Below are 15,719 nucleotides of genomic sequence, written 5' to 3'. Positions count from 1 at the left end.
GAGTTGACTGAAATAGACAAAGTCGGAAGTATCAAGAAATGAAGAATCACAGGAGGCAAAGAGATTTCTAGAAGTGCTAGGATTCTAGAGTGAATTTAAAACAAGCAGGAAACATATTCCTTGAAGTTAGCTTTTAAGGTAGACATCAACATATTACAACCGAGGCTCAGTTACTTGCTTTTGTGAGTAAAGCTTTATTGAAACTACCATGTCCATTCTTCTGTGTATTGTGTATGGCTGTTGTCATGCATCAGTGAAGAGATGAGTATTTGAGACAGAGACAGATAGCTCACTGTTTACTTTCTGGCCCTTTATAGAACATGTTCACTTGACCTCTGTTGTCAAATGTCATAGGGGTCTAACTCATTGAATATATCTTGTTGATCTTGTTGAGAGCAATTTAAATGGACAGAATCAGAAAGGTTATATAAGAACAAAGGTGGAAAATTAGCTAAGTCAAAGAATCGGGGTTACCACAGAACCTTACATAGAACCTGTAGAGAGCAGAGTGGAGTGAGTAAACTGCATAGTGTAATTAAAGAATTTTATGTATTTAGTAAAATTCTTGGCAGCCAGGTATTTCAGACCATTTGCTCTAAAATACAGAGTGGCATCTTTTATAACCTTTGTTGTAGAAAAAGATTAGAATGGAATCTCTGTTAGAAATATTCTTGCATTCTTACTAGTAGCCATTCTCTGAATAAATCATCTATTAAATGAATCAGAAAAAATTAAGTGTATGTCATATAATTAAATATCAAATTTACATTTTTATTGTAAGCCTGTTTTACCAACATTAAACATTTAAGTAATCAATGTAAATTTAAAAACAAATAAGTGCTTTGGCTGAAACTAAATCATGCATATTATCTCCCGTATAAATTTATTTTTTCCTGCAGGGTGCATTATATTGTCTCCTTGGAAATCACAGTGGTGTGTGCCTGGCAAATCTTCATGACTGGGACTGTATTGTACAGACATGGCCAGCAATTGTTTCTTCAGGGCTTAGCCAAGCAATGTCACTAGAAAAGCCATCAATAGTGAGACTGTTTGATGATCTTGCAGAAAAGATTCATCGGCAATATGAAACAATCGGCTTGGACTTCAAAGTAAGCAAAACCATTTCGTCATTCATATTTTAGTGGAGATGTTGCCTTGTTAAAATGCACCCCCCCCCCTTTTAATTATCTATTATGGCATTTGATTCTAACTTCTTTAAAAAGCTTTTGTTTTTTATTTCCATTTTGTTCTTTTAATGATCTTTACTATAGATAACAGGGTGGAGTGGCAACTTGGAGCATGTCTATTGTTTTCTACCAAGAGGTTATAAAGGTTACTACATTGTTATAGTTCGCATTATCCCATATGTGTCTGCAGCTTCATTTGTAAAATGCTGATTATTAAGGACAGATCCCACATGGGACATGAGTACACAGTGACTCCTGATGTTGATTTAACAATTTGACACTCTTGTTTATGGCGTCAGCAATCTCCCCAGGCTCTAGCCATGAGTTGCCGAGGCTATGGAAGCCTTTAGGGTTCGCCGACTTTGATCCTATTCTGACAGGGCCATAGTCAAAGTGGAAATTCTCTCCTCCCTTCAGAGAAAGGTACCTCCTACCTTGATGGCCCCGTTCTTTCCACTGGGATCACACTCGCTGAGATCCTTCATTTAGGTCGTCGTCTTCTTTTTTTTTTCCAGAGTGTCTTGGCTTTCCATGCCTAAAATACTCTCATAGGCTCAAGGTGAAGTAATGATATAGCTAGTACTGAAACAGTATTTTTACATTTTGTGGTTATGTGTGGGTGCAAACTGATGAAATCTTTACTTAGTATATACTGAAGCGATCTTCTGTATATAAAGATAATTGAAAATGAAAAAAAAAAAAAAAAGCCTTGGTGTTAAATTGGAAATTACATAGAAAAGTAATCAATCTTTTTAAAAAAATATCATGCAGGATCTCTGTCATTAATGTGATGTACACTGTTATTTAATGCTATAACTAGTACTCCAACAGTATTTTTTCACTTTGTGTTGCTATGTGAGGGCAAACTGTTGAAATCTTTATATATACTAAACTGATTTTCTGTATATAAAGAGAATTGAAAATGAATCTTGATGGGAATGGAAGGGGAGAGCAAGTGGGAAAGGGGAGGGTTGCGGGTGAGGGGGAAGTTGTGGGGGGGGACCTTTGTAGTCCATAAGCTGTACTTTGGAAATTTATATTCATTAAATAAAAAAATTAAAAAAAAATGCTGATTATTTTTTGAAAGCTTTTCTTTAATAAGTATAAATTTCATAGTTACAGCTTTTGGAATATAGTGGTTCTTCCCCTCATACCCACCCTACCACCCCCAAACCATCCCACCTCTTACTTCCTCTCCCATCCCATTCTTCATTAAGATTAATTTTTAATTATCTTTATATACAGAACATCAACTACATACTAAGTAAAGATTTCAACAGTTTGCACTCACACAGACACCCAAAGTATAAGTACTATTTGAAGACAAGTTTTACCATTAACTCTCATATGTACAACTCATTAAGAACAGAGGTCCTACATTTGGAGCAAGTGCACAGTGACTCCTATCATTGATTTAACAATTGACACTCTCATTTATGATGTCAGTGATCACCAGAGGCTCTTGTGAGCTGCCAAGGCTATGGAAACCTTTTGAGTCCACAAACTCTGTCAGTATTTAGACAGGGCCATAATCAAAGTGGAAGTTCTTGCCTGCCTTCAGAAAAAAGTACCTCCTTCTTTGGCCGCTTCTTTCCACTGGGATCTCACGGAGTTCCTTTGTGTAGATCATTTTTTACCACAGTGTCGTGGCTTTCCATGCCTGAAATGCTCTGATGGGCTTTTCAGCCAGATCCAAATGCCTTGAGGACTGATTCTGAGGTCAGAGTGCTACTTAGGGCATTTGTCATTCTATGAGTCTGCCATGTTGGATCATTCTCTCCTTTTGTTCTATCAATTATTATTAGCAGTCAGTTGGTCTTATTTATGTGATTCCTTTGACACTATCTGTATGATCAGTTGCACACTTAATATGATCACTTTAACATATAAGATGGCATTAGTACCTGGCAACTTAATTGATTTCAAACAAAGTGTTAGAGAGAACCAGAGAGAGAGGTCTTCCATTCTGCTGGTTCATTCCCCAAATGACCGCAATGGCCAGAGCTGACCTAATCCAAAGCCAGGAAGGATCCAGGAGTTTCTTCCAGGTCTCCCACATGGGTGCAGGGGCCCAAGGAGTTGGTCCATCTTCTGCTGCTTTCCCAGGCCATAATAGAGAACTGGATCGGAAGTGGAGCAACTCGGTCTTGAGCCAGCACCTATATGGGATGCTGGCGCTGCAGGCTGGGGCTTTAACTCACTGTGCCACAGCATCAGCCCCAGCAAATTTTTAGCTTTACCCTTAGGTGTAATTCCATGTGAACATGTGCCAAACTGTACATCTCCTCCCTCTCTTATTCCCACACTTAGTTTTTACAGGGATCAATTTTCAATTGGAATTAAACATGTAAGAATATTTCTTTGTTAAGAGTTCAACCAATGGTATTAAGTAGAAAAAAAAATACTGAAAAGAATAAAATAGCTGTTCCTCGACAGGACAAGCGCTGATCAAGTCATTGTTTCTCTTAGTGTCAGTTTCTCTTCTACAGGTTTCCTTTTAGGTGCTCAGTTAGTTGTCACAGATCAAGAACATATGAGATTTGTCCCTTTGGGACTGGCTTATTTCACTCAGCCTCATGTTGCTCTGATTCCTCCATTTTGTTGCAAATGACCGGATTTTTTTGTTTGTTTAACCGCTGAGTAGTATTCCATAGAGTACATATCCCATAATTTCTTTATCCAGTCTTCTGTTTGGTCATTTAGGTTGATTCCTCGTCTTAGCTATTGCGAATTGAGCTGCAATAAACATTGAGGTGCAGATAGCTCTTTTATTTGCCAATTTAATTTCCCTTGGGTAAATTCCGAGGAGTGGGATGGCTGGGTCGTGTGGTAGGGCTATATTCAGATTTCTGAGGAATCTCGAAACCGTCTTCCACAGTGGCTTTACCAGTTTGCATTCCCACCAACAGTGGGTTAGTGTGCCTTTTTCCCCACATCCTCTCTAGCATCTGTTGTTAGTTGATTTCTGTATGTTGAGCCATTCTAACCGGGGTGAGGTGAATCCTCATTGTGGATTTGATTTGCATTGCCCTGATGGCTAGTGATCCTGAACATTTTTTCGTGTGTGTTGACCGTTTGGATTTCTTCTTTTGAAAAATGTCTAAGTCCTTGGCCCATCTCTTAAGTGGGTTGTTTGTTTTTTTGTTGTGGAGTTTCTTGATCTCTTTGTAGATTCTGGTTATTAATCCTTTATCACTTACATAGTTTGCAAATAATTTGTCCCGTTCCTTCAGTTGCCTCTTCACTTTCCTGAGTGTTTCTTTTGCAGTACAGAAACTTCTTGATTTGATGTAATCCCAGTTGTTAATTTTGGCTTTGGGTGCCTGTGCCTCTGGGGTCTTTTCCAAGAAGTCTTTGCCTGTGGCGATATCTTGGCAGGGTTTCTCCAGTGTTCTCTAATAATTGGATGGTATTGGGTCGTAAATTTAGGTCTTTAATCCATGTTGAGTGGATTTTTGTGTAAGGTAGGGGTAATGCTTTATACTTCTGCTTGTGGAAATCTAATTTTCAACTGTTTTTTGGATAGACTGTCCTTGCTCCAGAAATTGATTTTAGCTCCTTGATCAAATATAAGTTGGTTATAGATGTTTGGGTTGATTTCTGGTGTTTCTATTCTGTTCCATTGTTCTATCCATTTGGGGTTTTTTTTTTTTTTTTTTTTTTTTTTTTTACCAGTACCAGGCTGTTTTGATTATCACTTCCCTGTAGAATGTCTTGCAGTCTAGTATTGATGCCTTCGCCTTTGTTTTTGTTTTATAAGATTACTTTAGCTATTTGAGGTCTCCTATGTTTCCATATGAATTTCAGCATCATTTTTTCTAGATCTGAGAAGAATGTCTTTGATTGGTATTACATTGACTCTGTAAATTGCTTTTGGCAGAATGGACATTTTGATGAAATTGGTTCTTCCAATTCATGAACATTAAGAATGTTTTTATTTTGAAAGAGTTACAGAAAGGAAGGACGAGAGAGGGAAATGCAAGGAAAGAGAGAGAGAGACAGGATCCAGGAAGTTCATCTGGGTTTCCATATGGGTGGCAGGTCTCCAAACACTTAGACTGTCTTCTGCTTTTCCCAGGCTATTAGGGAGCTAGGCAGGAAGATGAGCTGACAGCACATGAACTGGTACCCATATGGTATGCTGGTGTTGCAGGCCCTGGCTTTACCCACTGTGCTACAATAGTGCCCCCCCTTTGTTATTTGTTAAAGATTTATTATTTATTTATTTGAAGGCAGAGTATCACAGAGAAAGGTCTTCTAGTCCCCAAATGCCTTCCAAGCCAAGACTGGGCCAGGCTCAGACCAGAGACCAAGAACTCCATCTTGGTCCCTATGTGAGTGTCAGGGACCTAAGCAATAGGCATCATCCCTAGGCGCATTACAGGAAGCAAACTGGAAACAGAACAGCTGGGACTTGAACTGACAGTGCTTATGGAATATGGGATGCTGCTGTTGCAAGTGGCTGCTTAGCCTGCTATGCCACAACACTGACCCCTCTCTTCCTTTTTAAATAAAATAGTCTTGTTCTTTGCAACGGTCATTACACTTTTTTGACTTGAGATATAGCTCACATGCCGAAGAAGAAATAATTTTATTTATGTGAAAACAGACAGATCTCCTATCCACTGGTTTACTCCCTACATGTCTTCTACAGCGGGGGCTTACCACACTGAAGCCAGGAGCCAGTTTCCTGTGGAGGTGGCAGTGACCCAACTCCTTAAGCCATCACTTTCTGCCTCAGCAGGAAGCTAGTTGGGAGTAGAGCTTGGACTTAAAACTAGGCACTCCAGAAGAGGGGGGGGAGCAGTTATCTCAAGTGGCATCTTAGCTGCTACACGAAACACTTACCTCAACATGTTCAGTTGTACAGGTACATGTTCACAATCATATATTCACAGGGTTGTGTAACCATCACAACTCAAATCTTAGAACATTTTCATCACCCACAGAGAAACCTTTTACCCAGTTGCAGTTGCTTCCTGCTCCCACAGCACCTATAGCCACTGGATAACTAATCTACTTTTTTTTCCGTGTGAATTTGCCTGTTATTAGATATTTTATAAATGAATCATAAAATATGTGGCCTTTTATGTCTCACTTCTTCACTTAACTCTAGCATGGCATATTTTAGGGTGTGTCAGAATATCATTTTTTCCCTGATTTTTTTTAATAAGATTCCAGAGTCATGTGTCGAAATAGCAGAATTACTTCAACAATCAAAAAACCCCTCTGTCAACGAGACATTGCTTAGTCCAGAAAAAATTAAAGAAGGACTTAAACGCCAGCAAGAGAAGAATGCTGATGCCCTAAGGTAATGAATAGCTGCTAACATAGACAATGTAGATATTAAGTTTTAAATCTCTCTGAAATATAGATGTACCATAACTACTTATTTTTATACATTGACTTTTGAAAAAAAAAAGATAAAATTGCCGTATGGATCTCCGAGTTTTTCACTTTGACCTATTGAAGTGGAAAACACCAGCCTAAAATAAAGTTATTTTAATATTGCATCTTTTTTTAGTATTAATGCTCTTGAATTTTTAAAATTGTAATATTTTGAAATAACATAACTGGTATATATCAGTTGTTGAACCCTAAATTCAAGTTCAGTACATGAACTTAATAACTCATAATAATTATTTTCTGGTCAGATTTGGTATTAGGACATTACTAAACTGTTTTTCAGTTCTTGGAACCAAAACACTTAGTGTTTCAGTAATAACACTCAAGCAGTGGATTTAGCGTAATTTTTTTTTTTTTTGCTTTATAATTAGAATGTGAATATGCCTTCTTGCTGCTTTCTAAAATGACTTTATAAATAATAAATTCTCAAATAGGATAGCTTACAGATACCCAGCATGCCATATAGAACACTTGTAACTAAATGTCTTAGTGCTCAAAGATGTGCCTTGAATGCTCACTCAGGAACATTGAGGTGTTCGCTGTACATAACCTCCTGTACCTCCTTTTTTCCCTCATGTCTTTATGCAGTCATCTGCTTTTCACTCTTTCTTCTTACATTGCCTTTACCATCAGGCAGAGGGGAGTAAGGGGAAGTAAATTGGGCTAGAATTCAAATTTGTTAACATTATTTGATGTTCCCATCTTAGTATTACAGTAAAACAGTACTTCACCTGATTTTGTTTTTCTTTAAGGAACTATGAAAATTTGGTAAACACTTTGCTAGATGGTGTGGAGCAAAGAAATCTGTAAGTGTGAAAAAAATTTTTTTTAATTTGAAAAAAATTTTTTTTAATTTTCAGAGTGTTTCTTTTAAATGTTTCTGTGTGGAAGACCATAAAAGGTTCTGTCACACACAGAAATTACACTGTGTCTTGTGTATTTAAAAGAAGGCTAAGATAGAAGGAGATGGAGGGAAAGTTTGGAATTGGTGATAGAAACAGCATTCTTCATTATAATGGTTTTATTAGTGACACCTGTGTGATCTTCTCCTCACTCCCCTACCCCTTTAAGGCCCTGGAAATTTGAACACATAGGCATTGGACTTCTGTCTCTGCTCTTAAGAGATGACCGAGTGTTGCCTCTTCGTGCCATACGGTTTTTTGTTGAGAATCTCAACCATGATGCAATCGTAGTTCGAAAGGTAAATACTTCATGTTAACTACTATCTTGGTTTTGGGAATATTTACCTTACCTAAAGTCTTTGAATTCTTTATAAATAATACATACCTTATAAATATTCTTAAATGTATTGATTTGAAAAATCCCACTATTGGTTATTATAATAATTATATAATTAGTATAGTATTGTATAATTATAGTATATATTTATATATGATAAATGATTATATAATATATAATTACTATATAATTAATTATTATAATAATTCATCCAGAAAATATAGGAGAACATGTTTGGGCATTGTGCATTTCAACACTTGGAGTGTATAACAGGGAACAATTTATCAGCTAAGGGGAAAGAGCAAGACAATAAAAGAAATTAGATACTTAGTTTTTCAGGAGTAAAAAGAAATCAGGGTATATAACTTTGTGGTTTTACTTTGAAAGTGTTAAAGGTGAGGAGCAATGGAGTAGGGGTGTGGTCTAGTGTAGTGTATTGGAGAAAGATCCTTAAAAAGACCATTAGGTTGAGATTTGAAGAATGAACAGGTGTTGATTTAACAATGGAAAGGTCCAGGTATTCTGGGTAGAGAGACCAGCATGGTAAGGTTCTCTAAGTCAGATTTAGCACTCATGTGACTCTGCTACTATATGTCAGTGGGTGAGGTGTTTCAGAAAGAAACAGAATCCAGCTTCTGTTTTAGGTGAAGCAGGCAACCATTTTAGAGATTTTCAAATTTTGATAAATATCCCTTATCTGTTTTATCTAGATGGCTATCTCAGCTGTTGCTGGGATTCTCAAACAGCTAAAAAGAACCCATAAAAAGCTGACTATCAATCCTTATGAAATCAGTAAGTATTATCAAAAATAATTTTTTAAAATATTTATTTATTTGAAAGGCAGAAATACAGAGAGAGGGAGGATAGGTAGAGAGTCAGAGAGAGATCTTCCATCCTCTAGTTCACTCCCCAAATGCCATAACAGCTAGAGCTGGGCCAGGCCAAAGCTAGGAGTCAAGAGCTTCTGCTGGGTCTCCCATGTGGGTTCAGGGGCCCAAGTAGTTAGGCCATCTTCCACTGCTTTCCCAGGCATTAGCAGAGGGCTAGATCGGAAGTGGAGCAGCCGAGACTTGATCTGGTGCCCATGTGGGATGACGATACTGCACACGGAGCCTGAACCTTGTATGCCACGGTGCTGACTCCATAGCAACAATAATTAATACTGGTTTTCAGTAAAACTCAGAAAATCTCCTGGAAAGGTAAAAATTCTAGTTCTTGACTTCAAATACTGTTCTTTTTAGGTATTAATTGAAAGTATGAAGTAGTATTGTGAAGCGCATAGTTGACTTATTAAAAACTAGTAACAAACTAGTGATATTCTAGGAAATACATCTTGTATTTCATATCATTTACCTCACATACTAAGTTATTTATACAGCTGTACTTCAAAGATTTAAAATACCATTAGCAATTTGTTAAGTGCTTTTTGGGGTAGAGATTGGGGCAAGGTTAACTTCTCCTTTATACCTTAAATCTTTTTTGGATATAAAGGATGAAAACATTGCATTTGGTTGTCATGTCTCTTTAGTTTTACTTTAATGCGGTGCTTAATTCTAGATTGGATTATAATGTAGGAAAAAAATGTTTAAAATTTTTTTTCTTTGGATATAAGGGACAATTGACAAAATTCGAATAAGGTATGTTAATCACATAATGGTACAGTGTCAATGTTGCCCTTTTTTCTTTTGCCTTTGTGATTTTTGAAAATTGTCTTTTGGTTATATAGGAAAGTTGTTTATAGAAAATACACACACATGGCTCTATCAAGTGTGTGTGTGTGTAGGGAGAGGGAAAGTATATGTGTGACATAAACTTAAAATTTGAGGTATTTGGTGAAGGCTATGTTAGAGTTCTTTGAACTCAAGTATGAAATTAATTCATAGCTAAGAACTTTCAACAAAACTTTCTAATTTTGATAAAAGAAGTAAAGTATGTATCAGAATTGATTTTCCTCCCCCAAATAACCATCCCAGTACCATTTAGTAATAATGCCATCTTTTCCTCTCTGGTTTGAAATGCTCCCTTAATTGCTCATACACATATCACACACACACATATATATAATCTTTTCTGAGAATTTTGATAGTGTCTTATTATAAAGACAGTTAAACTAGTGGTATAGTTGTTAGAAGAATGTTTTAAAATTTAACAAATGAGGGGGCCATCATTGTGGTATAGTGGGTAAAGCTTCCTCTTGGGATGCCAGCATCCCATAGTGGCAGCGAATTGAGTTCTGGCTGCTCCGCTCCTGATCCAGCTCCCTGCTAATGCATGTGGGAAAGCGGCAGAGCAGGGTCCAAGGGTTTGGGAGGCCCAGATGAGGCTCCTGGCTTCGGTGTGACCCAGCACTGGCTGTTATGGCTACCTGGGGAATGGACCAGCAGATGGAAGATGTCTCTCTCTCCCTCTGCCTCTCCATCTCTCAATAAATATGACTTTCAAGATACTTTTTTTTATTTATCAAATGTGATTTTCTTTTCCTTAGGTGGATATCCCAGACCTGCCCAAATTCTTGCTGGTGATAGGCCAGATAATCATTGGTTGCATTATAATAGCAAAAGTATACCAAGGACTAAAAAAGAATGGGAGTCAAGTTGCTTTGTGGAAAAAACTCACTGGGGGTACTACACTTGGCCAAAGTAAGTCATAATTTACTCTGTACCTTATAATTAAATAGCCTTTGATAATAATTTGTTTTATCATATGTAGATTTCTGGGGAGGTTCAGAGGCACGTGAGGGTTTTTTCCTCCTCTCTTCTTCCACATTTTTTTCCTCCTCTCTTCCTCTCTTTCTTTTGCTCCTGCCAATGCTGTGCCTCATTCCTGCCTCTTTCCTTGCACTAAAATTCTTAGCCTTTCTTAATCCCATAATTATATGGCTAAAGAGGTTGTTGATAGCTGCTCTAAATTATATTCTTACCTGTTAATATTAGATATGCCTCAAACCAGCCCAGAGAAATACGTAGTGTCTCTGATTGTTGACTCCAGTAATTGATGTGTTAGGACACAATGATCTGATAGATTTTTAAGGCCAAGATTGTTATTAATGTATTCATACCCCAAACTCACCATCTAGTTGGAGTTCAGTAAAAGTGCCTTCTAATGCTTTCTATTCATGAAGCTCCTAATATTTTTATGCGTATTATAAACTCTTACTGTATAGGAATATGGTTGTTTATGCTGGTGTGGAAGAGCAGCCTAAGCTTGGCAGAAGCAGGGAGGATATGACAGAGGTAAGCATCCATTTCACCATGGTTCAAATGCATCTTATTTTTGGCCACTGATTTATTTCAGTCTCAGTTCTGATCTTTTTTCCAGTTCATGTATTTGAGGATAGCACTGAGTAAATCCTGGTGGATGTATAGTCCTTCCCCCTCCTGCCTTGACTGGTGCCAGTTGACATAAGTCTTGATATATCTAAGGTTGCTCTCAAGTTAGTGTTCCACTTAGCACTCTCTTAGGTAATGCCCTATGAGGATAGCTGCTAATTCCATTCTGCCTGATAGAAGAGCCTCTTGAAGACAAAGATAATGACTGAGTTTGAGTTTTTTATTACATAGAAATGAGCAGTAAATAGATATTTATAGGTTTACTAAAAAACTTTTAGTTTGCTGAACTTAGCACTTTTAAAGTTATTTCAACACTTTTAAGTTTATTTATTCTTAAAGTTAATGGTACTGGCACATTTCTAATTCTGAACAAAGATTACCTTGTGATTTCTGGTGTTATCCAAATGGGGAGATGAATTGTTAGGGTTTGCAATTCAGGTAGTACAATAGCGTTAGGTGCTCATTTCCCAAGAACATGTGTTGCTATTAATGCACAGTAGAAGAAATTGGGTCCAGACCTGAAGATATGAAGGAAAACTTTAAGCTATTCTGGATTTAGCATGTTTAGGAGGAGTTAATATTTTGGTGCTAGAAAGCATTTTAGTATGCGTGAGAACTGAAACAATTCTTTAATAGAAAAATACAGCCTATTATTGAGTATCAAAGTCATAATTGATTAGAAGTTTCTTAGAGTTTTGCTTTTAAAATCTGAATATTCTTTTTCTTTAACTTTATAGGCAGAACAGATTATATTTGATCACTTTTCTGATCCTAAATTTGTTGAACAGTTAATTACTTTTCTATCTTTAGAAGACAGAAAGGGAAAAGATAAGTTTAATCCTCGACGTTTTTGCCTCTTTAAGGTAATTATCTTGTTTATAAACTTCATAAAGCTTAATGACTATTCAGTTTGTGGGGCCTTAAGTTTTAAATGTTTGATCAAAGTTTGAATTTAGCTTTAACTTCACCTAAAATGGCACTAGAATTTCTATCAGTTATACTGATCTTGGGTTAAGGTCCAAAAGTCTCTTCAAAAAACGAATGAACTGGGTCAGCAATGTGACATATCAAGTAAAGTGGCCTTCTTTGACACTACATAACATATGGGTGCTGGTTCATATCCCAGCTGCTCCACTTCCAATCCAGCTCCCTGCTAATGTGCCAGGGAGAGCAGCGGAGGACAGCTGAAGTGCTTGGGCCCCTGCACCCATGTAGGAGATCCAGAAGTAGTTCCTGACTCCTGGCTTCTGTGTGGCCCAGCCTCGACTGTTAAAGCCATTTGGGGAGTGAACCAGCGGATGAAAGATTCTCTCCTTCTCTCTGTCTCGTCCTCTCTCTGTGTATACTCTGATTTTCAAATAAATTTTTAAAAATCTTAAAAGGCTGGCGCCGCGGCTCGATTGGCTAATCCTCCGCCTGCAGCGCCAGCACCCCAGGTTGTAGTCCCGGTTGGGCCACTGGATTCTGTCCTGGTTGCTCCTCTTCTAGTCCAGCTCTCTGCTGTGGCCTGGGAGTACAGTGGAGGATGGCCCAAGCACTTGGGCCCTGCTCCCGCATGGAAGACCAGGTCTCTCTCTCACCAACTCTGCCTGTCAAAAAAAAAAAATCTTTTTTAAAAAAAAAACAAGCTTTTTATAGTGTTTATCTTTAATGTTTGTAATTAGCACTGAAAGTAAAAAGCCAGAACAATGCATTTTATGTTTGCTTTTTTGAGGTGTGGTATTTTTAAAGTCAGATTATTAATATCTTTTTCATATGATATATAAAACAGCAATTTTCTTAGCAGTTTAACTTTGAGATTTTGTTAAAGCAGTTAAGTTCTAAAGGGCAGAGGACTTGGTGTTTTGTTTGTTTGTTTATTTATTTATTTATTTTGCCAGGCAGAGTTAGAGAGAGAGTTATAGGCAATGAGAGAGAGACAGAGAGAAAGGCCTTCCTTCCATTGGTTCACCCCCCCAATGGCTGCTACGGCTTGTGCTGCGCCGATCCAAAGCCAGGAGCCAGGTGCTTCCTCCTGGTCTCCCATGCGGGTGCAGGGCCTAAGCACTTGAGCCATCCTCCACTGCCTTCCCAGGCCACAGCAGAGAGCTGGACTGGAAGAGGAGCAACTGGGACAGAATCCGGTGTGCCGGTGCCACAGGTAGAGGATTAGCCAAGTGAGCCACGGCGCCGGCCTGGAGTTGGTGTTTTTAAGTGTAGTAGTAATGCAAACAATAACTGTAGTCATTATAATTTAGATGATATTTGTGTTCTGAATAACTTTTCTTGATTTTTGTAGGGTATATTCCGCAATTTTGATGATGCCTTTCTGCCAGTTCTGAAGCCCCATTTAGAACGTTTGGTTGCCGATTCCCATGAAAGTACCCAGCGATGCGTTGCAGAAATCATAGCTGGTTTAATCAGAGGTTCTAAGCATTGGACATTTGAAAAGGTGATGCATTTTTTACAGCATGTTTCTGTTAAAGCTGTATTATATATTTATGTAGCTACTTCTAACACATTAGGCACTGATATTTAAAATATGTGGTATTTGAGTCCGTAAAATGTGCCAAATATGAATATATTGCTTTTCACTACATGTCAGAAGCTCCGTGATTTAGAGGTGATATTCAGTATCCTTAAAAATTAAAATTATTTACTAACTGGTGGGGAAAGTCAGGATAAATTCTAGTTTCCTTTGAAAAAAGATGAAGATCCTAGAGCACTGGCCCCATGTTATTGCTGCATCAGTTAATTAGTGCTGCACATGGTCTTTCATGGAGCCTCTCCAGCTTCTCATTAAACCCTTTGTGTTAGACTCTCTGCTTACCCACATTACTCATCTAGTCTTGTAGATAGTTTGAGCTTGAAACTCTTTTTTTTAGAATATCGTACTTTTGTATTTTAATAATTAATTTCAGTAGCTGCCTGTTAGCGAAATGCACCAGGCTGGAAATAACCTAAGTAAGTATTTGGACTACCTGAAGTTGAGACAGGCCACTGTTTTCTCAAAAGTTCCAAATATGGATTTTGGCTACCATTTATGAGGACTGTGAATATTTGTGCTCACATAAAGTTCATGAAGCAATAAGACTGTGGACGCTTTTGCTTGCAAGCAGCAGTTTTGGGGCAGGCAGTTGGTACAGTGGTTTAGACACCGCTTGGCATGCCCACATTCCGTATTGGAGTACCTGAATTTGAGTCCTGCTTCCAGTTCAGCTTCATGCTAATGCACACCCTGGGATGCAGTAGGTGATGGCTCAAGTACTTGGGTTCTTGCCACCCATATGAGAAACCCTGCTTGAGTTAAAGAGAGACAGTTTTCTTTAAAATACACATACATCGTTTTTATCCTATCTGATTATTAAGACCACTTCTGAAATTCCTATTTTCTAAAAACCTCTTTCTTACGAGTTGTTTGAGATAACATTTTTCTTTTCAATCAATGCCTGGTTCTACCACTGGACATCTTACCCCAGTGTTGCCTCCCTATTGGTGCTTTTTAACTAACTTGTGTTCCATGGACCTGCAGCATGGGCAGATCTAGTGAGAAACAAGATCAAAGGTCCCAGTTGAAGTGAATCAGAATCTACTTTTTATGAAGATTTCAAGGTGATTTGTATACTCATTAACCTGTGAAAAATATCAGTGCACAGTCTCTCTACAACTGAAAGATTTTCAAGGCTGTTTGTAGTAACCTGATACTTTACAATTATGGATTATATCTCTGGCTAGTTACAAAATTATATTAACATGGCATTGCCTCCTATTTTAAGATTCAGTTGGGGCCAGTGCTGTGGTGTAGCAGATTAAAGCCCCAACCCACAGCATCAGCTTTCCATATGGGCACCGGTTTGAGTCCCAGCTGCTCCACTTCTAATCCAGCTCTCTGCTGTGGCCTGGGAGAGCAGTGGAAGGTGGCCCTGGTCCTTGGGCCCCTGCACCCTCATGGGGGACCTGGAGGAAGCTCCTGGCTCCTGGCTTCAGATCAGCTCAGCTCTCACTGTTGTGGTCATTTGGGGAATGAACCAGTGGGTGGAAGACCTCTTTCTCTCTCTCTGTTGCTCTACCTCTCTCTGTAACTCTGTCAAGTAAAATAAAATCCTAAACACACACACACACACACACAAGATTCAAATGACTTGATAAGTTCGCAAAACTTAAAATTGAGGTTTTGTTTCAGCCTAGCATACTATTTTATTCAAAAATTTAAAAAGAGGACTTTTCAGTAGTGTAAGATTTTATAGGGAACCGTATAGAATTTCTTTTCTGAATAATTTTCTGGAAAAAAAAATTCACCTAGGGCTGTATTGTGTGATAATTTGGTAAAGTGCTTCCCTGGCTTATTTGGATGCTTTCAAGAATTTATTAAACTATTTATAAGTTTGTGTATACATTTCCAGGAAAAGATATTTGAAGAAAAATGTTCAGAGTGTCATTAAGTCTTACCCTTGGACTTTGTTTTGAGCAGGTGGAGAAGCTTTGGGAGCTTTTGTGCCCTCTGCTTAGAACAGCATTGTCTAATATCACAGTAGAAACTTACAATGACTGGGGAACTTGTATAGCAACATCCTGTGTA

At 38.0% G+C, this 15,719-nt stretch overlaps 1 protein-coding gene across 1 annotated transcript in view; it reads left to right on the top strand.

Annotated features, from left to right (window-relative positions):
* PSME4 (proteasome activator subunit 4) overlaps positions 1-15,719 on the top strand; it is a 103,040-nt gene that overhangs the window by 70,451 nt on the left and 16,870 nt on the right. The window contains exons 28-37 of the mRNA XM_062209433.1: positions 900-1,109; positions 6,362-6,498; positions 7,346-7,399; positions 7,665-7,794; positions 8,543-8,624; positions 10,318-10,471; positions 10,996-11,065; positions 11,899-12,024; positions 13,440-13,592; positions 15,612-15,716. Coding sequence (XP_062065417.1) covers positions 900-1,109; positions 6,362-6,498; positions 7,346-7,399; positions 7,665-7,794; positions 8,543-8,624; positions 10,318-10,471; positions 10,996-11,065; positions 11,899-12,024; positions 13,440-13,592; positions 15,612-15,716 — 1,221 coding nt within the window. The remainder of the gene's footprint in view (positions 1-899; positions 1,110-6,361; positions 6,499-7,345; positions 7,400-7,664; positions 7,795-8,542; positions 8,625-10,317; positions 10,472-10,995; positions 11,066-11,898; positions 12,025-13,439; positions 13,593-15,611; positions 15,717-15,719) is intronic.

This window comes from Lepus europaeus, chromosome 13 (assembly GCF_033115175.1).
Source record: "Lepus europaeus isolate LE1 chromosome 13, mLepTim1.pri, whole genome shotgun sequence".
NCBI classification, from domain to species: Eukaryota; Metazoa; Chordata; class Mammalia; order Lagomorpha; family Leporidae; genus Lepus; species Lepus europaeus.
Note: the sequence above shows the minus strand (reverse complement) of the source record. Positions and strands in the feature narration are given on the sequence as shown.